The 27,188-nt window shown below is 38.4% G+C and overlaps 1 protein-coding gene across 8 annotated transcripts in view; it reads right to left on the reverse strand.

The window, feature by feature from the left end:
- The window catches only part of THOC2 (THO complex subunit 2), a 143,458-nt gene that overhangs the window by 94,724 nt on the left and 21,546 nt on the right, over positions 1 to 27,188 (reverse strand). For all 8 annotated transcript variants that reach the window (XR_013531389.1, XR_013531390.1, XM_002763232.7 and 5 more), the window contains exons 3-7: positions 22,109 to 22,200; positions 18,365 to 18,416; positions 12,869 to 12,939; positions 11,925 to 12,046; positions 11,230 to 11,363 (exon numbers count right to left, since the gene is read on the reverse strand). Coding sequence is in view for 6 of the 8 variants with exons in the window: in XM_002763232.7 (XP_002763278.3) it covers positions 11,230 to 11,363; positions 11,925 to 12,046; positions 12,869 to 12,939; positions 18,365 to 18,416; positions 22,109 to 22,200 (471 nt within the window). In the remaining 2 variants the exon portion in view is untranslated. The remainder of the gene's footprint in view (positions 1 to 11,229; positions 11,364 to 11,924; positions 12,047 to 12,868; positions 12,940 to 18,364; positions 18,417 to 22,108; positions 22,201 to 27,188) is intronic.

Here is a 27,188-nt window from a genome sequence, read left to right on the forward strand (position 1 = left end):
TTGCAGTGAGCCAAGATTATATCACTGCAATACAGCTTGCACAACAGAGCCAGACCCTGTCTCAAAATAAAAATAAAAAAATAAATAACAACCAAAAAACCCTATAGTTGGAAACACCAATTGCCGTCTTCTTTTTCATACTATGAAGGGAAAACTTCTAACATATAGCCAAGAAACTTCAATAATGTAAAAATTTAGGTAAAGAAGGCAGCCAACTTCCCTTTCAAAGGGATAGGAGAAAGCTGGCACAATAAGAAGTGTCTAGGCTAAATGGACCCTATATTCAGACTGAACCAAAGATAAAATACTAAGTACACTCAAAATCATGTAGTCAAAGGGTAAAATGTACCATAATCTATCCGAAAATAATCGTTTGGCCAGAGGATTTATTTTGTTTTTAATGTTACTCTGGTCACTGGAGCGACTGAAGAGGTAAAGACTCTCACTCTACCCTTCTCTAGCCAAATCTATACCCTTTAACACCAGGTAACAAATGAAGGTCTTGAGGTTTGATGAAGGAAGCTCTGGTTCTGCAAGAGAAGGTAAATGGGTTAAAGCATAGGACTTAAAAGTCCTGGACCACTAAAACCCAAAATCAGGAAGAACTATTTTCACTCTCTAAAGCTAGGCTCAAATAACCTAGCTCCATGATTAGTTTTTAGGCAGAACTTTGATTTACAGCAAGAATAGGCAAACTATGCCTTGTGGGTTAAATCCATTCAGCTGTCTGTTTTTGTAAATAACATTTTATTGGCCCATAGTCAGATTTACTTATGTACTATCAATAGCTATTTTTACACTACAATGGCAGAATTGAGTAGCTACAACAGAAACCATACAGTCCACAAAACCAAAAAATATTTACTATCTCACCCTTTACAGAAAATATTTGCTGACCACTGATTTAGAAGAAAGGAAAGAATACTTAGCAATCATGTGTTTTTATTATATACATTTAAAGTGTACAGCATCATGCTTTGATTTTTTTTTGAAGGGCATCCAAAAGAGTGGAGTTCTTACAGCTTAGTTCAGCAAATAAAGGAGTCCACCTGTGACATTCTTTCCTCTAATTTCTAAAAGATTTTTTTTTTTTTGCCATCTTCAAGCAAGGGCCACTTGTATGGTGTCTATGACTTGGCAGCTCAATAATCTACTGTTCACTACTCATTCCTGTTAAATACGTTGTTCACATTGTCAGATAACAATTACTATGCAGATGCATAATGGTTCTGCTTCCTTGCTTGCATGGGTAGTAAATAGCCCCAGGCTACCTGACAGGACATAAAAATGTTGATGTGCCAGAATCTTTTGGGAGCAAATAACTGCTGCTTTTTTTTTTGGACAGTGTCTCAGTCTGTCACCCAGGCTGGAGTCCAGTGGCGTGATCTCAGTTCACTGCAACCTCCATTTCCTGGGTTCCAGTAATTCTCCTGCCCAAGCCTTCAGAGTAGCTGGGATTACAGGCACATGCCACTGTGCCCAACTGATTTTTGTGGTTTCAGCAGAAACGGGGTTTCACCATGTTGGCCTGGCTGGTCTCAAACTACTGACCTCAGGTGATCAGCCGTCCTCGGCCACCCAAAGTGCTGAGATTGCAGGCTTGAGCCACCGCATCCAGCCAAAAAACTGCCTTTTAACTAAAGGATGATAAGTAAGGATTTATCCCAGTCAGACCAAGTACCCTGAATGTACATGCACCAAACTAGGTATCAGTTTCTAACACAGGCTGGTGAAGGAGGTATTACCTGTCTAGACTGTTCCTAAACAGAAAACAATGGAATAAATACAGAGAAACACATCGAAAAAGGCCAAGAAAAACAGGATGCTGGTGAGTAAGCTGTTCTGGACAGATGAGACAAGGCCTGGATGAAGTCTGCACTAAGAGGGAATCCAATAAATGCTAAGAACACTGAAAGAGGGGGGGACTCAAGATGGCGCTGTGAGAACAACCCAGGATTGGAGCCCGCGTAGAATTCGCAAACGGTGAGTCAGTGCTGCATTTCCAGACTGATCTTTGTTGCCCACAGAACGGGGAAACTCCCAAGTATAAAAAGACACGGGACGCCAGGCAGTAGGTCTGCCTGGCGAAGCCGGCAGCCGGGGCGGCGGCGGCCGGCCCTACCCAGCAATCCCCACAGGGCGCGCTTGTCCGGGTGCCTTGTTGAACCGGCAACCTGAGACTTGAGAGGGCTGGACTTGAGACTGAACGAGACTTGCACAGTAGCCCAGCCCAGGGGATTGCAGGGACAGATCGTTTGGGATACCCAGTGGGACGAACAAAACCGCGATTTCAAACTATCCCGGGCAGACGGTCCGAGACGCTCTGTGGGGGAGGGGCGTCCACCACTACGGAGGCAACCTGCCCCAACTGATATACACGCCCACTGCTGAGGCAGCCAGCCGTTGCCGAGGCAACCCGCCCCAACTGAGATACACGCCCACTGCTGACGCAGCCTGCCGTTGCTGAGGCAACACGCTACAACTAAGAGACTCCGCCGCAGGGCGTGGCGGAGATCACAGCAGAGCAGGCAGGAACAGCACGAATCACACAACAGCTGGGAGGAGCCTCGGCAGCCAAACAGTGGCTAGTCTGCCTTTGAGCTGGGCAGGACACCTGATCGGACATCCAAAAATAAAGCCCAAACCCCTCAACACAGAGCATTTGAGAAAAAAAAAAGGGTTGTTTAATGAGCTGTGTTGCAGCAGAATCAAACATAGCAGCCTAACAGCCCTGAATGAACAACAGAGTGCACAGCTCAGCAATTAAACCCCTATAAAGTACAAACTGTCTCCTCAAGCAGCTCCCTGACCCCTCTATATCCAAAAGACTGTCATTAGGCAGGCATCATCCTGGGACAAAGAGAGCAGAAAAAGAAACTGGTAGCATCCCTCGCTGTGCCACGGCTACTAGAGGTGCACCCCAGACAAGCAGGGTCTGGAGCGGACCTCAACAGTCGTACAGCGAAGGGGCTAGACTAGTAGAAGGAAAACCAAGCAACAGAAATACTTCATCATCAACATTCTGGCTGTCCACTCAGAGACCCAAACGAAAAGTCAGCAACTACGCAGACGACCAGCGGACAAATCCACAAAGATGGGAAGAAACCAGCGCAAAAAGGAGGAAAACACCTGAAACCAGAACACCTCGCCTCCTAGAAAGGACCAAAACTCCTCACCAGCAAGGGAACAAAGCTGGACGGAGAATGACTGTGACGAAATGACGGAATTAGACTTCAGAAGATGGATAAGGAGAAACTTTTGTGAGCTAAAAGATCATGTATTAAATCAATGCAAAGAAACTAAGAACCTTGAAAAAAGATTTGAAAAAAGATTCGAGGAAATGATAACAAGAATGGATACCTTAGAGAGGAATATGAATGAATTAAAGGAGCTGAAAAACACAATACGAGAATTTCGCGAAGCAAACGCAAGTTTCAATAGCCGAATTGACCAAGCAGAAGAAAGAATATCTGAAGTCGAAGACCAACTCAATGAAATAAAACGAGAAACCAAGATCAGAGAAAAAAGCGCAAAAAGGAATGAACAAAGTCTCCAAGAAATGTGGGACTATGTGAAAAGACCTAACCTACGTTTGATAGGTGTACCAGAAGGGGACGAAGAGAATGAATCCCAGCTGGAAAATACTCTTCAGGACATCATCCAGGAAAATTTCCCCCACCTAGCAAGACAAGCCAACACTCAATTGCAGGAAATACAGAGAACACCACAAAGATATTCCACAAGAAGAGCAACCCCAAGGCACATAATCGTCAGATTCAACAGGGTTGAAATAAAGGAGAGAATACTAAGGGCAGCCAGAGAGAAAGGTCGGGTCACCCACAAAGGGAAGCCCATCAGACTCACAGCAGATCTCTCGGCAGAAACACTACAAGCCAGAAGAGAGTGGGGGCCAATATTCAACATTCTTAAAGAAAAGAACTTTCAACCCAGAATTTCATATCCAGCCAAACTGAGCTTCAGAAGTGAAGGAAGAATAAAATCCTTTGCGAACAAACAAGTACTCAGAGATTTTGTCACCACCAGGCCTGCTTTACAAGAGCTCCTAAAAGAGGCACTACACATAGAAAGGATCAATCAGTACCAGCCATTCCAAAATCACACTGAATGCTAAAGAGCGTCAACATAATGAAGAATCTACAACAACTAACAGGCAAAACAGCCACTTAGAATCAAAATGGCAGTATCAAATTCACACATAACAATATTAACCCTAAATGTAAATGGACTAAATGCACCAATCAAAAGACACAGACTGGCAAATTGGATAAAAAGCCAAAACCCATCAGTGTGCTGTATCCAGGAAACCCATCTCACATGCAAGGATACACAAAGGCTCAAAATAAAGGGATGGAGGAAGATTTACCAAGCTAATGGAAAGCAAAAAAAAGCAGGAGTTGCAATTCTCATCTCTGATAAAATAGACTTTAAAGCAACAAAGATCAAAAGAGACAAAGAAGGCCATTACATAATGGTAAAAGGATCGATACAACAAGAAGAGCTAACGATCCTAAACATATATGGACCCAACACAGGAGCACCCAGATACATAAGGCAAGTTCTTAATGACTTACAGAAGGACTTAGACTCCCACACAATAATAGTGGGAGACTTTAACACTCCACTGTCAATACTAGACAGATCAACCAGACAGAAAATCAACAAGGATACCCAGGGCTTGAACTCAGACCTGGAGCAAGCAAACCTGGTGGACATTTACAGAACTCTCCACCCCAAATCCACAGAATATACATTCTTCTCAGCACCACATCACACCTACTCTAAAATTGACCACATAATTGGAAGTAAAGCACTGCTCAACAAATGCAAAACAACTGAAATCATAACAAACAGCCTCTCAGACCATAGTGCAATCAAGTTAGAACTCAGAATTCAGAAACCGACCCAGAACCGCACAGCTTCATGGAAACTGAACAACTGGCTCTTGAATGTTGACTGGGTAAACAACGAAATGAAGGCAGAAATAAAGAAGTTCTTCGAAACCAATGAGAATGAAGACACAACGTGCCAGAACCTCTGGGACACATTTAAAGCAGTCTCTAGAGGAAAGTATATAGCAATAAGTGCCCATATGAGGAGAATGGAGAGATCCAAAATTGACTCCCTATCGTCAAAATTGAAAGAGCTAGAGGAGCAAGATCAAAAAAACTCAAAACCCAGCAGAAGACAAGAAATAACTAAGATCAGAGCTGAGCTGAAGGAGATTGAGACACGAAAAACCCTTCAAAAAATCAATAAATCCAAGAGCTGGTTTTTTGAAAAGATCAACAAAATAGACAGACCACTAGCCAGATTGATTAAAAATAAAAGAGAGAACAACCAAATAGATGCAATAAAAAATGATAAAGGGGAAATCACCACAGATTCCACAGAAATTCAAACCATCATCAGAGAATATTACAAACAACTCTATGCACATAAACTAGTAAACCTGGAAGAAATGGATAAATTCCTGGACTCCTGTGTCCTCCCAAGCCTAAACCAGGAGGAAGCTGAAACTATGAATAGACCAATAACAAGGTCTGAAGTTGAGGCAGCAATTAAGAGCCTACCACACAAAAAAAGCCCAGGTCCAGATGGGTTCACAGCCGAATTCTACCAGACACACAAGGAGGAGCTGGTACCATTCCTTCTAAAACTATTTCAAACAATCCAAAAAGAGGGAATCCTTCCCAAATCATTTTATGAGACCAACATCATCCTGATACCAAAACCCGGCATAGACCCAACAAGAAAAGAAAACTTCAGGCCAATATCCATGATGAACATAGATGCAAAAATCTTCAATAAAATATTGGCAAGCCGATTGCAACAGCAAATCAAAAAACTTATTCATCATGATCAAGTAGGATTCATCCCGGGGATGCAAGGCTGGTTCAACATACGCAAGTCTATCAACGTAATTCACCACATAAACAGAACCAAAAACGAAAACCACATGATTATCTCAATTGACGCAGAGAAGGCATTTGACAAAATTCAACAGCCCTTTATGCTAAAAACCCTCAATAAACTCGGTATTGATGGAACGTATCTCAAAGTAATAAAAGCTATTTATGACAAACCAACAGCCAATATCATACTGAATGGGAAAAAACTGGAAGCATTCCCTTTGAAATCTGGTACTAGACAAGGATGCCCTCTCTCACCACTCCTATTCAATATAGTACTGGAAGTTCTAGCCAGAGCAATCAGGCAAGAAAAAGAAATAAAGGGTATTCAAATAGGAAAGGTGGAAGCCAAATTGTCTCTATTTGCAGACGACATGATAGTATACCTAGAAGACCCCATCGCCTCAGCCCAAAAACTCCTGAAACTGATAAACAACTTCAGCAAAGTCTCAGGATATAAAATCAATGTGCAAAAATCACAAGCATTCGTCTACACCAATAACAGACTTAAAGAAAGCCAAATCAAGAGCGAACTGCCATTCGCAATTGCTACAAAAAGAATAAAATACCTTGGAATACAACTCACAAGGAACGTAAGGGACCTCTTCAAGGAGAACTACAAACCACTGCTCAATGAAATCAGAGAGGACACAAACAGATGGAGAAACATTCCATGTTCATGGTTAGGAAGAATTAATATCGTGAAAATGGCTATACTGCCCAAAGTAATTTACAGAATCAACGCTATCCCCATCAAGCTACCATTGACTTTCTTCACAGAACTGGAAAAAACCACCATGAACTTCATATGGAACCAAAAGTGAGCCCGCATAGCCAAGTCAATTCTAAGCAAAAAGAACACAGCGGGGGGCATCACACTACCAGATTTCAAACTATACTGCAAGGCTACAGTAATCAAAACAGCATGGTACTGGTACCAAAACAGAGATATAGACCAATGGAACAAAACAGAGGCACCGGAGGCAACACAACATACATACAACTATACAATCTTTGATAAACCTGACAAAAACAAGCAATGGGGCAAGGATTCCATGTTTAACAAATGGTGTTGGGAAAACTGGCTAGCCATGTGCAGAAAGCAGAAACTGGACCCCTTCCTGACACCTTACACTAAAATTAACTCCAGATGGATTAAAGACTTAAACATAAGACCTGGCACCATAAAAACCCTAGAAGGAAATCTAGGCAAAACTATCCAGGACATAGGAGTAGGCAAGGACTTCATGAACAAAACACCAAGAGCATTGGCAACAAAAGCCAAAATAGACAAATGGGACCTAATGAAACTCCACAGCTTCTGCACGGCAAAAGAAACAGTCACTAGAGTGGATCGGCAACCAACAGAAAGAAAAAAATTTTCGCAGTCTACCCATCTGACAAAGGGCTGATATCCAGAATTTACAAACAACTCAAGCAGATTTACAGGAAAAAAACAAACAAGCCCATTCAAAAGTGGGCAAAGGATATGAACAGATACTTTACAAAAGAAGACATATATGAGGCCAACAATCATATGAAAAAATGCTCATCGTCACTGGTCATCAGAGAGATGCAAATCAAAACCACATTGAGATACCATCTCACGCCAGTTAGAATGGCGATCATTAAAAAATCTGGAGACAACAGATGCTGGAGAGGATGTGGAGAAAAAGGAACACTTTTACACTGTTGGTGGGAGTGTAAATTAGTTCAACCATTGTGGAAGACAGTGTGGCGATTCCTCAAGGCCTTAGAAATAGAAATTCCATTTGACCCAGCAATCCCATTACTGGGTATATATCCAAAAGACTATAAATCGTTCTACTATAAGGAGACATGTACACGAATGTTCATTGCAGCACTGTTTACAATAGCAAAGACCTGGAATCAACCCAAATGCCCATTGATAATAGACTGGATTGGAAAAATGTGGCACATATACACCATGGAATATTATGCAGCAATCAGAAATGATGAGTTCGTGTCGTTTGTAGGGACATGGATGAATCTGGAAAACATCATCCTCAGCAAACTGACACAAGAACAGAAAATGAAACACCGCATATTCTCACTCATAGGTGGGTGATGAAAAATGAGAACACATGGACACAGAAAGGGGAGTACTAAACACTGGGGTCTATTGGGGGGAAAAGGGGAGGGCCAGTGGGAGGGGGAGGTGGGGAGGGATAGCCTGGGGAGAAATGCCAAATGTGGGTGAAGGGGAGAAGAAAAGCAAAGCACACTGCCATGTGTGTACCTACGCAACTGTCTTGCATGCTCTGCTCATGTACCCCAAAACCTATAATCCAATAAAAAATTTAAAAAAAAAAAAAAAAAAAAAAAGAACACTGAAAGAATACTCATTGGAATTGAAGTTTCAACCTCTATTTTCACATCAATGAAAAAGGTTTCATTCAGGCTGGGTGCAGGGGCTCATACCTATAAATCCCAGCACTTTGGGAGGCTGAGGCAGGCAGATGACTTGAGGCCAGGACTTCAAGACCAGCCCAGCCAACTTAGTGAAACCCCATCTCTACTAAAAACAGAAAAAAAAATTGGCTGGACATGGTGGCACGTGCCTGTATTTAATTCCAGCTACTCAGGAGGCTGAGGTACAAGAATCATTTGAACTTGGGAGGCAGAGGTGTGGAGAGCCAATATCACGCCACTGCACTCCAGCCCGGGCGATGAAGCAAGACTCTGTCTCAAGAAAAAAAAAGTTAATTTATCAGACAATTGGGCAGGAGGAAATCATCTAGCCAGAGATAAATAAACATTGAGACAGAGAGATGAACTTTCTAAAATTCTCCATGTCAGGAAAAAAACGCTAAGAGTCAGTATAGACTATGCAAGAATAGAGTAAATATTCATTCCTTTTAACCGAGTATTTATTTATCACCCACATACCAACTATTAAGGATGAGGTACTTAACAAAACCCCAGTCCTAACAGAGCTTAGGTGCAGGGGGAGAGGGAGGAGGTACAGAGTATATTATATAGTGATACATGCAAAAAAAGAAAAATAATCAGGGAATAGTAGGGAATTTTGACAGGGGTGGGCAGGGAAGGCTTCACTAAGAAGGTGACATTTGAGTGCCACTTAGTAAGTTAGAAAATAGGTTTAGACCAATAAATGAAATTGTTTATACTCATGGACTATCCATACGCCTCATGAACTTGCAGTTGTGTTTGTTACACTGTTCATCAGAAACAGGATCGCAGCCTATACTCCCAAGAGCAAAGTTCAAGAACAGTAAGTAGTGTACATTGTCTAGTAAGATAAAAGCACACCGTCAAGAAAATCCCTTTGAAATATTCCCCAACTAACAAAGGAATAAAAAGGTATAAACTCACAAGAAACAGAAGAAGAAACAGATGTCAACAAAAAAAGGATCTAAAGTAAAAAAAGAAAAAAAAAGAAAAGTCTAAGGATCTTACAAAGCACAGAATTTTTATGTGGGGAATGCTATCTTAAGTACATGATAGGGTACAAGGAAAGACAAACTTACAGCAAAGCATTACTGACAAGCTTCTCAAGCTAGATCAAAAAACACTTCAGGAGAGTCTGGCGCCTACCCTAGAAAGAACAGAAAGGGGCAGGATGCAGTGGTCTGGGAGGCCAAGGTGGACAGATCACCTGAGGTCAGAAGTTCAAAACCAACCTGGCCAACATGGTGAAATCCTGTCTCTACTAAAAATATAAAAATTAGCTGTGTGTGATGGCAAGTTCCTCGATTCCCAGCTACTCAGGAGGATGAGGCAGGAGAACTGCTTGAACCCAGGAGGCAGAGGTTGCAGTGAGCTGAGATTGCACCACTGCACTCCAACCTGGCGGCGACAAAGTGAGACTCCATCAGAAAGAAAGAAAAGAAGGAAAAGAAAGAAATCAAAGAAAGAAAAATAAAAGAAAGATATAAAGAACGAACGAACAGAAAGGGACCACCACAGGAAGGTTTTTAAAAACGGGTTACTGCCACACAGGTAAGCAAGAGTCCCACAGCCCTAAGGGGCTGCCCATCTTGATGTTAAATTGACAACTGGAAGAAACAGCAAAGAAACCAAGATCAGCTGCTGGAACTAGATAAACTTCAAAGAAAAGCGTAAATTTAAACTAGAAGCTATTATTTGGTCAGGCACAGTGGCTCACACCTTTAATCCCAGTACTTTGGGAGGCCAAGGCGGGAGGATCACTTGAGCCCATGAGTTCAAGACTAGCCTAGACATAATGAGACACCATCTCTTAAAAAAAAATAAAAATTTAAAAAATGAACTAAAAGGTACTTACTTGTTGGTAAGAACAAGGGTGATTATAGTAAATACAGTTTTATTTGGATTCCTACACAAAGCACAAGAGGAAGGAAATAAGGATTGGGATGCCTTCTCCCTCTTTCTTAGTCATATATAAACTCTAAAAAACAGAAAGAACCAAGAAGCTGAGGATAAGCACCCCTAGGATATAACAAGTGAGGCACAAAATATGACTCCTCTGGCAGGTGGTGCAAAATCTTCCCTAAGACAGCGAAACACCTAGCAAATAATTGAAGACTCTTTCCACCTTAGGAAAATCTGGATTACCCTATTTTTCTAGTACTCATTCATCTTTTCTATAGTAGTCAACTACTTCCTCCAAACACGCAATGCAAATAAGAAGAAAAAAGTAATGCTACAGAAATTCTACTTAAAGGGTAGAGAGAATAAAACTTTCCTATCTGTTACACTTTTGCCATCGCTGTTGCACTGACTTTAAAAGGCTATTACAAAGATAAAATATGTATCAAAGTCCCTAATAAAGTTATTTTGAAAATCAAGTTCAAAATTACACATCTGTAGGTTTCAAGAGTTCACTGAAGATTTACTGTATTAAAGTTTTCATGTTTGCTTTTCGGTCCTCCATAAAGGATAGAGAAATACTTAAAAATTAAAAATAGAAATACTAAAGGAACATAGGGCATTCTGTATCAGAACAGTCCATCCTGTTCTTTGTCATCCATTCTCTTTTGAAAGCACTGGTTTACCACTCAGGACCCCCTCCCAAAAAAAAAGAAAGATTAGACAGAGCAGGACCTAATATTAACATACAAGTAATAGTGACAAAAAGATTTCTCACAAATATCACGCTAAATTTTATAATTACTGATAAAACATTAAAAGTAAAATCTAAACACCTCTCCCATTCCTTAACTGAAAAAAAAAAATAAGTATATGGAATGCACTCATTTTGTCTTTATGGATATTCTCCAACAGTTAAAACAACTGGTTATCTTAACAACACATACTATACAGATGTATATCTTACCTATTAAAGATTTGATATTTTCTAACATTAAATCACTAGTAATGCTTCCAGATAAATCTTGCCCCAATTCAGCAATCAGCTTGGCATAACCTTCATTCTCTTCTCTTAACAAATTGAATTTCTGCTGCTTATAACTGAAATCAGATAAAATACCATTAAGGGGATAAAATTAATTTCAATTAACAAGCTTGCACAGAGTACTGTATTCTCATCGAATTTTCTTATCTCCAACCTACAACAATCATAAGATTAGTTTTCGTAAGTTTACCTCTTTGTGTACCTTTTAGAGTAAAAAATAACAGTGGTTCATATGAGAACCCCAATGTTAATTACATGGGGAAAACAAATAAGACAAGAGAAGGATATTGTTAATATAAGGGAATGGTAACATATCACTATTTCCATCTCTGACTAAGAATATACCCCAAGTACAGTCAGTCATAAATTATTTTATTGCTAATGATGAAAGCATGAGTATTATTTTAACTTTGAATATGGACAAAAGTAGCATTGGTTTTACACAGGTAAAGGTCACTGATGACTCAAAAATATTAGGCTACTTTTAGAAGGCAAAAAACACAAGATATATGCTAATCACAAACAAAATAATCTTCAAAGAAGCTACTAGCATTCAAAATATGAACAAAAAAACATACTCAGCTACTTGATCTTCAACGTAAGATAAATTTACTTACAAGAGTTTTGTCTTGATTTTAACTGACTTTTGATTGAACTGCTGCGATTGTTTGATAAGCCCTAATGATTCCAGTGTTTCTGGATCCAGGCGTTCCTTCAGGACTGTGTCTGAAACTAAATACTGGATTAAAAAACATTAAAGTTCATTTATTCCTTAGCATTGCATCCACAACCTTAAATATATTCAAACTAAAGCTTCCTAAATAAGAATACAAAAATCATATTCTCTATAAAACAACCTACAATTTATAAAAAGGCTTGGAAGTTTAATAAACATTATGACTCCAAATATTGAAATATTTAATAAACAGCTTTCAAAAAATTCACTACAAAATTATATCCATGTTGTATACTACCTATAAATGACAAGAACTACAGATGAAATTTTTAGTCAGATTACATTTGGCTTAACTGGATTTTCACCTAATACAGCACTTTATAGCCTCCTACTTTAATGCTAGTATAGCAAAGACAAGCACCTTCTTCCAGGTCTCAGCCATGGCAGTTTTCCCTGGTTCTAAATTTATGAACACAAAATGGTTTACTAGATAACAATTATGACAAGTTCTAGAATTTATCATTTTTAAACTACCTCTGCTCTTTTTCTCTTTAACAGGTTATGAGGGGAAAAATCCACTTAAAAGCTGTCTACAATCATTTCTACTTACTTTATAAACGCTAACCTTTTTCTTAGGAACTTACTAGGTCAGGAAAATCACCAGTTTTGAATGTATAGTTTAAGTGATATGGATATGGTTACATGCTAATTTCATAGAAACAGCATGTCTAATTTCACAAAACACTCCATTTCAAAACCCAAATTTCACCTTATAATGAGAAAAGCCAACTGAATGTCAATATCCCCCATAATTAACATGATTAACTTCTATTACAACAGTTAAATGCAGATTTTTAAAAGGGAAGAATATTTTTAAAAACTTACCAAACATGCTAATACCAACTGTGTAAAATTGTCTCTCTTGCTTTTTTCTTCTAAACAATTTGTTTCAATATCTATAATGATAAAGAAAACAAAAGTTTGATGTTTCTAGACTCCCCAGCACTAAAGAAAGATATTTACTTTCCTTAAAACTAATTTTAAAATACCTCAATCCAAATTTGGAAAAATTCAAAACTATGGTAACATGAGATGCCCGTCATGTGTATATGAATGCTTTAATTTCTCCTAAAACTGGAGATTGATCCTGTGACCTATGATATAGCCAAAAACATCTATCAATTACACTGGAGCTACCTGTTATGGCACTGGAAGCAACAAAGATTCAAAAAAATACTGTTTGCAAAAAAAATGAAACATTGAAACGAAGTTTAAATGACCAATTGTCAGAGCTGCTTAAAAAAAAAAAAGATTCTTTTAGGTGGAAAGTTAAACAGGGTTACAGCAAAAATTTCTTCTAACTCTAAAGATTCTAATATTCAAGATCAAACCCATGACTTTCGCCACCCTGGTCCAATTACTACGTTCTAACCAGGCTACCTGGCCACCAATCTTATGAAAAGACCGTATTTAAAAATATTTTTGGCCGAGTGCAGTGGCTCATGCCTGTAATCCCAGCACTTTGGGAAGCCAAGGCAGATGGATCACCTGAGGTCAAGACTAGCCTGCACAACATGGTGAAATCCCTTCTCTACTAAAAATTCTAAAATCAGCTGGGTGTGGTGGTGCACATTTATAATTGCAGGTACTAGGGAGGCTGAGGCCGGAAAAATCACTTGAACCTGGGAGGTGGAGGTTGCAGTGAGCCAAGATCACGCCACTGCACTCCAGTCTGGGTGACAGAGTAAGACTGTGTCTCCAAAAAACAATTTAACATCTTATCTTGAATTATAATTCTAGTCAGTAAATAAAAATTATTCAAAATTGTACCTTCCTACTGAAATATTTAAAAACTGAGACCGTGAGTTTCAGTAAGTTATTCAAAAAATTTGTCAAAAAATGTTCTTAAGTGTGGAAGAAAGAAAACAATTAGTGTCAAATGCCAAGCACCAAAAATTTCAACCAGTATTGGCAGGATTACAAACAAAACTGATCTCAGGATTACTGCTTTAACTGACTACATACTATTAACCTAATTTTAAAGTCAAATTATAATTTAGAATGTGCTATAAAGAGCAGCACTGGTTTTAGTGAAATAATAAAAGTTGTCCTCTACATGTTCTACTGCCAACACTGAGAATCCAAAAAGAAGGGGATTTTTCATCAGTCATATCCACATTTTCCTGGCCCTTCACTTTCTCTTCTTGGACAGTTGCCATTTCCACATATCCTGGCCACTGTAGCTATACACACAGTTCAAGTTTATTAACGAAATTTTAGGGTGTAATTTATGCAATATAAATTACAGTACAATCTCAATTTCTCATTAAGACTTTTAATTAATGTGTATCTCACCAATCCTTTTCAGGGATCCCCAACTGTTGCCTTGTTATCTGGTTTTCTGGTCCCTCCTCAGTCTAGAACTTTTAAGGATGCTGATTTTTAAGGGATTGGGGTTAAACTGGGCTCATCCTTTTACCCAACATCTATCTATACTCCAGGGCACTAAAGACCTTAAGATCTTCCCCTCAAGGTCTCTAAGATTGGGGCACCGGATGGCAGATTCACCCTCTTTAAGTCAAGTCTCTCTCCACTCAGCCATCTAACCTGATTAAGACACCTATCCTCTGAGGGTTTGTGAACCTGGAATGAATTATTTTAGCTCATTAATCTTTTTTTATTTTTTTTTATAGAGATGGGGTTTCACCATGTTGGCCAGGATGGTCTTGATCTCCTGACCCCGTGATCCACCCACCTCAGCCTCCCAAAGTGCTGGGATTATGGCATGAGCCACCTCACCCGGACTAGCTCATTAATCTTAATTCTTAGAATTGAATAAATTACTTAAATATCTAACCATTCTCTTGGGTTCTGACCATGTTAGGAAATGCTTAATTAGGGTCTCAGTAAATTTCTTAGATGAGCTATCTCAACAATCAGTACAGGATTCTATTATCCCAACCGTACTTTCCACAGTTTCTTTATTCTTTTGGTTCAAACTCATAACACCATTCTAATAAACTCATTTATTTCTCTGACTCCTCTACCTCAAATTCTCTTTAATTTTCCCTATGATTTTAATAAAAAGCCCTCAGCTATTTCCAGCTCTAGTTCCCAGTATCACCAATTACCTACCCCAGCCTAGAGGTCCCTCAGCACAGCAGCATTATCAACTTACATCACACTCACCCTTTCCATAGCTCTCATGCCCCCTCACCTTCATATGATTAGTCTGTTAAAGAAAGTTACTATCTGCTGGGCTCGGCAGCTCATGCCTGTAATCCCAGCACTTTGGGAGGCCGAGGCAGGCAGATCACCTGAGGTTAGGAGTTTGAGACCAGCCTGGCCAAGACGGTGAAACACCGTCTCTATTAAACAGAAAAAATTAGCTGGGCATGGTGGCACACCCCTGTAATCCCAGCTAATTGAGAGGCTGAGGCAGGAGAATCACTTGAACCTGGGAGGCAGAGGTTGCAGTGAGCCGAGATCACATCATTTCACTCCAGCCTGGGCAAGCAGAGTGAAACTCTGTCTCAGAAAAAAAAAAAAAAATGCTACTTAACCTCGAAAGTGTAGCACTAATTTCCCTTATAACTGTTAACATTTAAAAAGACAACATGATACAATAAAAAGATCACAGGCTGTGGAGCCAAAGGGACACAGGTTCAAATCCTGCCTTACTGGCCTGCATGGCCTTAAAAAATCACCGTTTCACTGAACCTCATTTTTCTGATCTGAACACCTACCACCTTTACAGTAGTTAATGTAAGGATTAAAATAAAAACTAAATGCTTAACACAATGCCTAGAACATGGAAGGTACTCTAAAAGCAGAACTTACATCGTTATTATTATCATAATTATTGTCATCATCAGCTTCATTATTAGAGGTAGCTCATATTCTTAGTCCTATTCCCCAGCCTTGATCTGGGGTCACACTTGAATCACCTTTTCTCGGACAAGGGTGAGGGTGGGTGAGTGAGGGGGCAGGTGAGGGAAATCCTCTTTCCAACTTTGCTGTCAAAATCTTGCTTGTAAAAATGGACTGGATAGGCTGGGCACAGTAGCTCTCGCCTGTAATCCCAGCACTTTAGGAGGCCAAGGTGGGTGGATCACTTGAGGTCAGGAGTTCCAGACCAGCCTGGCCAACATGGTGAAACCCCATCTCTACTAAAAACACAAAAAATTAGCTAGGCATGGTGGTACATGCCTGTAATCCCAGCTACTTGGGAGGCTAAGACAGGAGAATCGCCTGAACCCGGGAAGCCGAGGTTGCAGTGAGCCAAGATTGCACCACTGCACTCAGCCTGGGCAACAGAGCAAGGACTCCATCTCAAAAAAAAAAAAAGGACTGAATAGGTAAGAGAAATTTCCCAAGAGCAACCAAGCATCATCTTCATGAATCATGTTACTAGTAAAAGGCAATGAATTTAACAATCATCCATATTGCTAAATAACTATGAAGGGAAAATACAACCTAATAAGTCAATAAAGAAATTACTTGCACCAATAAGCTGTTAATTGATGATTATCCAAAGAAAGATATACTCCTTATACTAACAAGGAACAACAGCTTCCACAAAATGTTACCTACAAATCAGTCTTACAGCCTTATAAATTTATAGTAAAACATTTTTTTAATTGTAATTTGTTTCATGTTATATTTACTTGCCCAAAAAAAGGTAGTATCTTTAGTGCCTGACTAAAAATTTTAGCTTAAAAGGTTTTCTGGTTGCCTTAAATCAATCAATCCAACACATAGCATATACTTTATCATCCAACCAAGATAGTTCTGAAAGTAAAAGAGGGTACTATTAATAATTAGCCAGTGAAAACAAAACAAAACTGGGACATGTGGTCAATCTCATCAATGGTCTTCTCTTTTCATTTATCACTCCCAGTCCACATACATTTTGACCTCCTCCCAACATTACCGGGAACTTACGAACTTGGAAACTTCCTGAAGGATCAAGCACCAGCATTTATATTTGTCAAGACCAAATTCTAAACTGTCAGTAAGACATTTAAGTAATTTAACTAATTCTAAGAATTAAGATTAATGCGCTAAAACAATTCATTCCAGGTTCATAAACCCTCAGAGGATGTCTTATTTTAAAGGGAATACTGGCCGGGTACAGTGGCTCACTCCTGTAATCCCAGCACTTTGGAAGACCAAGGTGGGAGGATCACTTGAGGCCAGGCATTCAAGACCAACCTGGGCAACATAGAGAGATCCTGCCTCTAAAAACTATCTAAATAAATAAAATGAATATGATAATGTCTGGTTATGTCTTCCATTCAACTCAAAGTTACAAAAGGCACAAGACTGGACCTAGTGCAGTGGCTCATGCCTATAATCTCAGCACTTTAGAAGCCTGAGGTGGGCAGATTGTTTGGGCCCAGGAGCTCCAGACAAGCCTGGGCAACATGGTGAAACCCAATCTCTACCAAAAAAAAAAAAAAAATCAGCTGGGTGTGGTGGGTGGGGTAGTAGGATCGCTTGAGCCCAGTAAGTCGAGGCTGCAGTGAGCCAAGATCACACCACTGCAGTCCAGCCTGGTCAAAAGAACAAGACCATATCTCAAAAAAGAGAAGAACATAAACAAAAGCACAGAACTGACTGATAGGGAAAACTGTGCTCAGTTATTTTCATCTAGATCTAAAATTAGAGAAAAAAAATTATAATAAACATTTTTAAAATCCATGCCATGGGACACTACATTTCTAAGTCAAAGAAATATTCCTTTTTAATCTTACATGAATCCTTATTTATTCTGGAAAAATAAAGAAGTTGCTATTACCAAAGCTGGTTTCTCATCCTCAAAACAAAAGTATTTTTGATTACTCTGGCTCTTCCTGCTGTTTCTAAAATTAAGAAGACTCAAAGAGTGCAATAGCAAAGTATTTCTTGAGTGTCCTAAGTCTGCGATTCTGACAACATTCATTAAAAACCTACATTGAATAAGATTATTTGGTTACTAAAATCTCAGAAAACCTGGCCTTTTAAATGACTTAATTTAGCTCAAATTTATACAAATCTACACTGTCAAAAACTCAATTTGAATTACACCTCTAAAGCTTGTTTATAACATTGATTGTAACATTTGACTTGTATTACTATAAGACTTTAAATGACTTAATTTAGCTCAAATTTATACAAATCAACATTGTAAAAAACTCAATTTGAATTATACTTCTAAAGCTTGTTTATAACATTGATTATAAAATTTGACTTATATTACTATATTCTCTATAAAGAATCAATTTACTTCTACATTTGCAGAAACATTTGTAAAATTCTTAGAGTAAAACATCTTATTTAACGCAGTACATTAATTTACCAAACAACACATTACAGGTAAAATAAAGGCTTAATACCTACCTAATATGCAGAATACATCAGCAAGAATGGAGGGCATATCCTCACGAAATTCCTAATTTTAAAAATATAATTATAGTAAATACCAGAAAAGCACACAGCAAGTATTAGGGTTTCAAAATAACATTCTTCTGTGAAACCTAAAAACAAAAACTGGCTGGCAGCAGTAGCTCACACCTGTAATCTCAGCACTTTAGGAGGCCCAGGTGGAGAGCTGACTTGAGCCCAAGAGTTGTTTGAGACCAGCCTGGACCACATGGTGAAACCCTGTCTCTGCAAAAAAAAAAAAAATTAGCCAGGTATGATGACACATGCCTGTGGTCCCAGCTACTCAGGAGGCTGAGGTGGGAGGATTGTTTGAGTCCAGGAGGTGGAAGCTGCAGTGAGCCCAGATCGCACCACTGCACTCCAGCCTGGGCAACATAGCAAACTGTCAAAAAAGAAAAAAATTGATTTGCAGAAGGGCTGAAAAAAAATTTTTTAAAAACTAACAAAAACCCCATCATTATATTGACCAATATTAAAATTCTTCATGTTAACTCTCCTAATACAGAGGAAATATAAAGAGGAAGATAATGTTTAGAAAAAATGTTTAACTGTCTACAATGAAATAATTTGAAAACAAAAGAAACCTAAACACTTTAGGAAATACTAAAGAGCACAAATAAGTAACATTGTTCCAATGAAGTTTCATTTTAGAAATTACTGGAATTTAGAGTACCTCAGACCTACCTAAAGGAAGACTTAAAAATGGTACATTCTGGCCGGGCGCAGTGGCTCACGCCTGTAATCCCAGCACTTTGGGAGGCCAAGGCGGGGGGATCACTAGGTCAGGAGTTAGACACCAGCCTCACCAACATGCTGAAACCCCATCTCTTAAAAAAAAAAAATAATACAGCTGGGCACGGTGATTCAAGCCTGTAATCCCAGCACTTTGGGAGGCCGAGGCAGGTGGATCACGAGGTCAACTGATCGAGACCATCCTGGTCAACATGGTGAAACCCTGGCTCTACTAAAAATACAAAAAATTAGCTGGGCATGGTGGTGTGTTCCTGTAATCCCAGCTACTCAGGAGGCTGAGGCAAAAGAATTGCCTGAACCCAGGAGGCGGAGGTTGCGGTGAGCTGATGTTCCTGTAATCCCAGCTACTCAGGAGGCTGAGGCAAAAGAATTGCCTGAACCCAGGAGGCGGAGGTTGCGGTGAGCTGAGATCACACCATTGCACTCCAGCCTGGGTAACAAGAGCGAAACTCCATCTCAAAGAATGATAATAATAATAATATAAATTTTAAAAATTAAAAATAAATTTTAAAAAATGGTGCATTCTTCATCCAAGACTTTAAATGTTGACTATGCAAAAATCATAATGGTATGAGAGAAACAGAAATCTTGAAAATATAAAACCAGCTAAAAAGCTAAAGGCTAGTTTTGGGGGTTATTTTTTAGTTTCAGGAGATACATATACAGGTTACATGAATATATTTTGTAATGCTGGGGTTTGGGTTTCTATTGAATCCATCATCCAAATAGTGAACACAGTACTCAATAGGTAGTTTTTTTTAACCCTTAGCCCTCCTCCTCCCTCTCCCCCACCTTTTTTGGAGCTCAATATTCTCTTTATTTTCTTTACTCACTCTTGTTGTAGCCTTTGGAGAAAATGACCCAAAACTGGGCTGGCACGGTGGCTCACACCTGTAATCCCAGAACTTTGGGAGGCCAGGGTGGGTGGATCACAAGCTCAAGAGTTCAAGACCAGCCTGGCCAACATGGTGAAACCCTGTCTCTACTAAGAATACAAAAATTAGCCAGGTGTGGTGGTGCATGCCTGTAATCCCAGATACTTGGGAGGCTGAGGCAAGAGAATTCCTTGAACCCAGGAGGCAAAGATTGCAGTGAGCCGAGATTGCGCCACTGCACTCCAGCCTGGGTGACAGAGCAAGTCTCTGTCTTGGGGAAAAAAAAAAATGACCCAAAACCCTCCCATTTCTGAATAAGAATTTCAGCATTATTCTAGACTTGTCTCTTGACTTTCCACTCCCACGCTCAATTTTAGGACTGTTTTCCATTAGTAAGGATCACAGTTCATTTATTGCAATTAACAGTCTGCTGGCAGTACGGCAAAACTAAAATTAGCCTATTTTCATAGACTAAAAGAAATTCTGAAGAAAAATCTGGCAGCTGCAAGGAGACACATAAGACACTCTTCTGTGGCTATGGACAATGTATAGTACTAAGAGAAAGCCATGACAAAGATAATCAAGCAGCAGAAGTATCTATAAAGACATCATTAAGTACTCAAAAGAAAGAAAAAGCTATGTAAGAATGAAATACACATTCATAAAATTGACTTGAATTATTCGTTTTCAATAAACAAAAAAAGAATTAGAATCAGATCCCATAAACTAACTAAAACCTATACCAATGCTCAATTTACAAAATTAAATAACCTTGTCAATCAGATTGTAGCCTCAAATTTCTTAAGAACTCTGGTTATGTCTATTTAAATACAAGTACTCAGGCTACTTGAAGATCAGAAATAGAGTAAAACAAGAGTTTTTAAACACAAAATATTAGTTAAGAAAGACTGGTAGCAACTGAATTTTTTTAATGTTAAAAAACGGAAATAGACCTACTCCAACATGAACTAATGCTGTTGTTAACAGCTGGAGACAATTTAGAGACAAAAGGGAAACTCACTGAATTCCTACTGCTCAAATACACCCCAATATGGGGTGGAAAATCACAACAGTTAAACTTACAATTTCCTTAAGACTATCCCTGGGAAAGCACAAAAAAAATACAAATATTACCTCCCATAAAAGGGAAAAAAAGGCTACGGAAAATTAAAGAAACGCAGTAAGAGAAGCTCAGACTGAGACCAAGAAGCTTCAGATCCCACACCTTAATAAAACCTATTACAAAAGCTATTCTGAATTTTATTTATATACAAGTTCATTATATATGGATATATACACACACACATATATATATATATACACACAAGATAATTTTATTTATATACAAGTTTAAAAACAAGCATAAAAGAACAGCACACCACTCGTAAAAAATCTCAAGCTTAACTGCTGGTTTACAATTTGAAAGACCATCTTCCAGTTGAAAAGCCAGACCACTATGAAGAATATTTGGTGTGAATCTAACTTAAATTCTCCAATAAATGAAAGAGTGAAAACCAATAACCATGTAAGTTTTTTTTAATCTAGTTAATATTTTTTAAACCATAAGTAGATGAAAACTAGCACCAACTGAATGTTAGAGACAAGCAACCACAATTTAAAATAATTTAATCCTCAATGTTTAAAATATATTTAATTTCTAAACATAACTACAAACAAAAAAATGGCTTATTATACTGTATTGGGAGAAAAATATTTTAGCCAAATTACTTTTTTAGAGTAGTATTTTTAATTAAGGATACCTTAATTTCATTAAAGCAGAGGCTTTTTTTTCCCTGCCAGCTTACCTGATATTTCCTACTTTACTAACAACCAGATAAAAAGAGTAAACTATCTGCATTCCTCTCTGGCAAAAATGGCTTACCAATATTACCTTAAAACATCCATTACTCCCTTCCATAGTTTCGAGGGGAAAAAAGCAAAAAAGAAAAAATTTAAAAATCCATCTACTACTGTAATTTTGAATAAAATAAAAGTTATACACTTCAGGGATCTTTGTGTCAAAGCAAAAAGATACATAACAACTCTTAAAATATATGTATTATATACTTACACTAATGTCATTAAGAACATTAGATGCCTGTTCATGCTTTAGATTTCCTTTAATTACATGATATGACAATTCATAGAGAGCTTGCTGGAAATCTGTTGAACATAAAAGAAATAATATAAAGATACAATCTCTTCAACATGAAAAACAAATCTATATATTTCTTACTTCTCAGAATTATTATAAACATTAATAATTAAAAATGTATTTCTAATGCTTTTTCTCTAGCACTTCTTTTATTTTCACAAAAACACAAAATTAAAAGGTTAGAAAAATATTAACCATCCCTCCACTACTATAACCACAGGTTGAGCATTCCTTTCCAATTTTTTCTGGACATCTACAGATTTTACATATTTTTTTTTCTTTTTATGGAGTAGGTGGAAGGAGCTGAATAGCGGAAAGGAAAGAAGGTGAAATCCTCAGACTTGTTTGAAAAAGGAAAGGGGGTGGGAGAATGAATTGCCTTTTAGCTGGAATGAAAGTCATCTTAACAGCATTGTCATGCTTTCCTGTTTTGTCTTTTATTTTTTTTTTTTGGAGGAGTCTTTAGGGTTTTCTAGATATACGATAATATCACCAACAAAAAGTGACAGTTTGACTTCCTCTTTACCGATTTTGACGCCCCTTATTTCTTTCTTTCTTTTTTTTTTTTTTTTAAAGAAAGAAAGAGAAAGGGGGAGAGAGAACAGGAGTCTTGCTCTATTGCCTAGGCTGGAATACAATCTAAAAATAGGTATTAAAAACCTCTTTTATGCAGATAATTGTGCTTAACAGTGGAGACAGGAAGGAATAAGGGAAGAAAATAACAGCCAACCAATATTTCATTTAAGTCTGTGAAATGCTATGCAAATGCTGAAGAGTGATTTACTTCCAATTATGTGGTCACTTTCAAAATAGGTGTAATGTGATATTGAGAAAAATGTATGTTCTGTGGACCTGGGGTGAAGAATTCTATAAATATTCACTGAGTTTACTTGTTCCAGGTCTGAGTTCAAATTATAGATGTCCCTGTTAATTTTCTATTTCACTGATCCGTCGAATATTAACAATGTGGTGTCAAAGTCTCCTGCTATTATTATGCAGGAGTCCAAGTCTCTCTAAGTCATTAAGAACTTGTCTTATGTATCTGAGTGTTCCAATATTGGGTGCACATATATTTATGATCACTGACTCCTGTTGTTGCATTGATCCTTTTACCATTATGAAATGTCCTTCCTTCTTTGTTTCTTCTAGTCGTTGTTGTTACTATTGAAGTCTATTTTGTCAGAGACGAAAATTATAACTCCTCGCTTTTCTGGGTTTTTTTTGGCTCTCCATCTGAGTGGTAAGTCTTCCACCAATCCTTTGAGTCTTTGTGTGTCCTTACTTATGAGATGGATCTGGATACAGTGAACCGATGGGTTTTGACTTTTTATTCAATTTGCCTGTCTTTGATTGGGGCATTTAATCAATTTAAATTTAGGATTAATATCGATATTTGTGAGTTTAATATTGTCATTTAATGCTAGCTGGCTATTTTGCCCATTAGTGGATATAGATTCTTCATTATGGAGATGCTCTTTACCTTTTGGTAAGTTTTTGGAATGACTGATACTGGTTGTTCCTTTCTGTGTATAGTGCTTCTTTCAGAAGCTCTTGTAAAGCAGGCCTGGTGGTGATGAAATCTCTGAGTGCTTGCTTCTTCGTGAACAATTTTATTTTTCCTTCATTTTTGAAGCTTAATTTGGCTGGATATGAGATTCTGGGTTGAAAATTCTTTTCTTTGAGGATACTGAATATTGTCCCCCACTCTCTTCTAGTTTGTAGGGTTTCAGCTGAGAGATCTACTGTGAGTCTGATAGGCTTCCCTTTATGGGTAACCTGACCTTTCTCTCTAGCTGCCCTTAGAATTTTCTCCTTTATTTCAACCCTGGTGAATCTAACCATTATGTGTCTTGGGGTTGCTCTACTTGAGGAATATCTTTGTGGTGTTCTCTGTATTACCTGGAGTTGAGTATTGTCCTACCTTACTAGGTTAGGAAAGTTTTCCTGAATAATATCCTGAAGAATATCTTCCAGCTTGGATTCATTCTCTTCATGACATTCAGGTATATCTATCAAACGTAAATTAGGTCTTTTCACATAGTCCCATATTTCTTGGAGACTTTGCTCATTCCTTTTTACTCTTTTTTCTCTAATCTTATCTTCTCATTTCATTTCATTAAGTTGGTCTTCAACCTCTGATATCCTTTCTTCTGCTTAATTCGACTGTTAAACCTGTGCATACTTCGGGGAGTTCTCGTATTGTATTCTTCAGTTTCATTAATTCACTTATATTCCTCTCTAGATTGTCTATTCTCATTAGGATTACATCAAACCTGTTTTCAAGGTTGTTAGTTTCTTTACATTGGGCTAGAACATGTTCTTTTAACTCACAGAAGTTTCTTATTATCCACCTTCTGAAGCCTAAATCTGTTAATGGAATGCACTCGTTCTCCATCAGGCCTTGTTCCCTTGTTGATGAGGAACTGTGATCCCCTGTAAAGGGAGAGGCATTCTGATTTTGGGTATTCTCAGCCTTTTTACGCTGGTTTCTTCCCATCATTGTAAATTTATCCACCTGTCGTCTTTGTAATTACGGACTTTCAAATTAGGTCTCTGAGTGGACGTCCAACTTGTTGATTCCCAGCACTGGAATCTGAGCAACCCACTGCGCCAGCTAAAACAGCGGCGTTAAGATGCATGGTGCTTTGGCCAGGTGCAGTGGCTCAAGCCTGTAATCCCAGCACTTTGGGAGGCTGAGGCGGGTGGATCACGAGGTCAAGATATCGAGACCATCCTGGTCAACATGGTGAAACCCGTCTCTACTAAAAATACAAAAAATTAGCTGGGCATGGTGGCGCGTGCCTGTAATCCCAGCTACTCAGGAGGCTGAGGCAGGAGAATTGCCTGAACACAGGAGATAGAGGTTGCGGTGAGCCAAGATCGTGCCATTGCACTCCAACCTGGGTAACAAGAGTAAAACTCCATCTCAAAAAAAAAAAGATTCGTGGTGCTTTTCTGCCCGGGAATCTCTGGTCTGGCTTCCTTCTTGAGTCCCTTTTTCAATCAGCTAAATAGGCAACTCTGCCTTCCCGGAGCTCCAAACGTCGACCAAAAGGGAAGCCAGTCCCGTTTACTCTGCACCAAGAACCACCGCGCCGGCCACAAGAGTCATGCTGGCGACCCATGGGGCTCCTCCACTGGGAATCTCCCGGTCTGTGAGCAACAAAAATTCATCTGAAAGTATGGCATCCTCTCCTTCTCTGCGCTTTCACTGGGAGCTACAATCCTGAGCTGCTAGAAATAAGCCATCTTGGATCTCTCTCTCAGATTTTACATGTTTAAACTTGCTATGCACATCATATAGTATTCTGATTTCCCAAAACACTTTTAAAAGCATTTTTTTCATGCTACTCTACTCTCTATAATTATTTTCAATGAAGTCTAGCAAGTGAATTTAAACTAATCATTCTCCTCACCAGACTTCAGATATATACTCAATTCAATCCCAGGGCGATATTGACACCAGATAAAGAGTAGCAGTAAACATAGTACTGAGTTTTAACCATATCCTACTGTCAGAGAAATTTCTCCCCAAATCTAAATCTCTTTGTCCCATAAAAATCAAACAAAAAATACATCTATATATACATGTATAAAATGGCAGTTCTATGATAACTGTCAACCACATATAACCCCATTCACTATTAATCACCACAGCCCCCTTTCCTGAAGAAATATTTTTTGGTTTTGGAGGGGGTAGTTAGTGGTCAGGTGAACACCTTCTGGTCATCTTTTTTTTAGTCCCATATACTAAAATTTACCTCCTTCCAATCATAAAAAGTAGTGAAACAAGAAGCTTTAAAGATGCTGATGTAAAATAAAGTCTGTTTATAACCTCCTTTTGAGCAGAATCAAACTGTTTTCAGAACCAAACAGCAAGTTAAAAAATCAAATATTTAAAAAATATTTTCAGCCAGGCTCAGTGGCTCACATCTGTAATCCCAGCACTTTGTGGGGCCAAGGCAGGAGGATGGCTTGAACCTAGGAGTTTGAAACCAGCCTGGGCAACATAGGGAGACCTCATCTCTACTAAAAAAAAAAATTAGCCAGGTGTGGTGGCAGTGCAACTGTTGTGCCAGCTACTTGGGATGCTGAGGCAGAAACTTGAACCCAGGAGATCAAAGCACCAATGAGTTGTGACTACATGACAATCTCAAAAAAATAAAAAATAAAAACTTCTCCCCTGCTATGACTACTCCCCACAAAAAGGAACATTAATAGAAATCAAAATGTATATAAACCCCCCCAAATGAAAACACTATTTTGCAGTAAAATTAACTTGTTCATTAAATTATTTGCTAAGGAAACTTAGTCAGATTATGCCAATTCTTTATGAAGAATTCATTATTAAATATATACTGCCTCTTTCACAACTATACCTCATTGTGCTTTTTCTTTTTTATTTTTTTTAATAGAGACAGGGTTTCACCATGTTGGTCAGGCTGGTCTCGAACTCCCGACCTCAGGTGATCCACCCATCTCAGCCTCCCAAAGTGCTGAGATTACAAGCATGAGCCACCATGCCTGGCCTTGCTGTGCTTTTAAATAAATAAACAATATAAAAACAAAGGGAAAATTTATATTTTTTGGTATGGCAGGAATAAGAGGTCAACTTCGTGCTTTGTATTTCCCTGAATAAAATGTTTTACAACAAACAACAAATAATACTTATTTAAAATTATCCAGACAACTAAGTTTTGTTGTTGTTGTTGTTGTTTGTTTTTAAAAAGCAATCACTTAGAAGAACAAAATAGCCAATTATCTAAAACTAAGGTCCCATGAGAGTATGTTCTCTGGTACTTATAGGGGACCAAGGAAAAAATTTATGTTTTGGTATAGCAGGAATAAGAGGTCAACTTCATGCTTTGTATTTCCATGAATAAAATGCTTTACGGCAAACATCAAATAATACTTATTTAAAATTATCCAGACAACTAAGGTTTTTTATTGTTTTGTTGTTGTTTTTAAAAAGGAATCACTTAGAAGAACAAAATAG

Source organism: Callithrix jacchus, chromosome X (assembly GCF_049354715.1).
Source record: "Callithrix jacchus isolate 240 chromosome X, calJac240_pri, whole genome shotgun sequence".
Classification (NCBI taxonomy): Eukaryota; Metazoa; Chordata; class Mammalia; order Primates; family Cebidae; genus Callithrix; species Callithrix jacchus.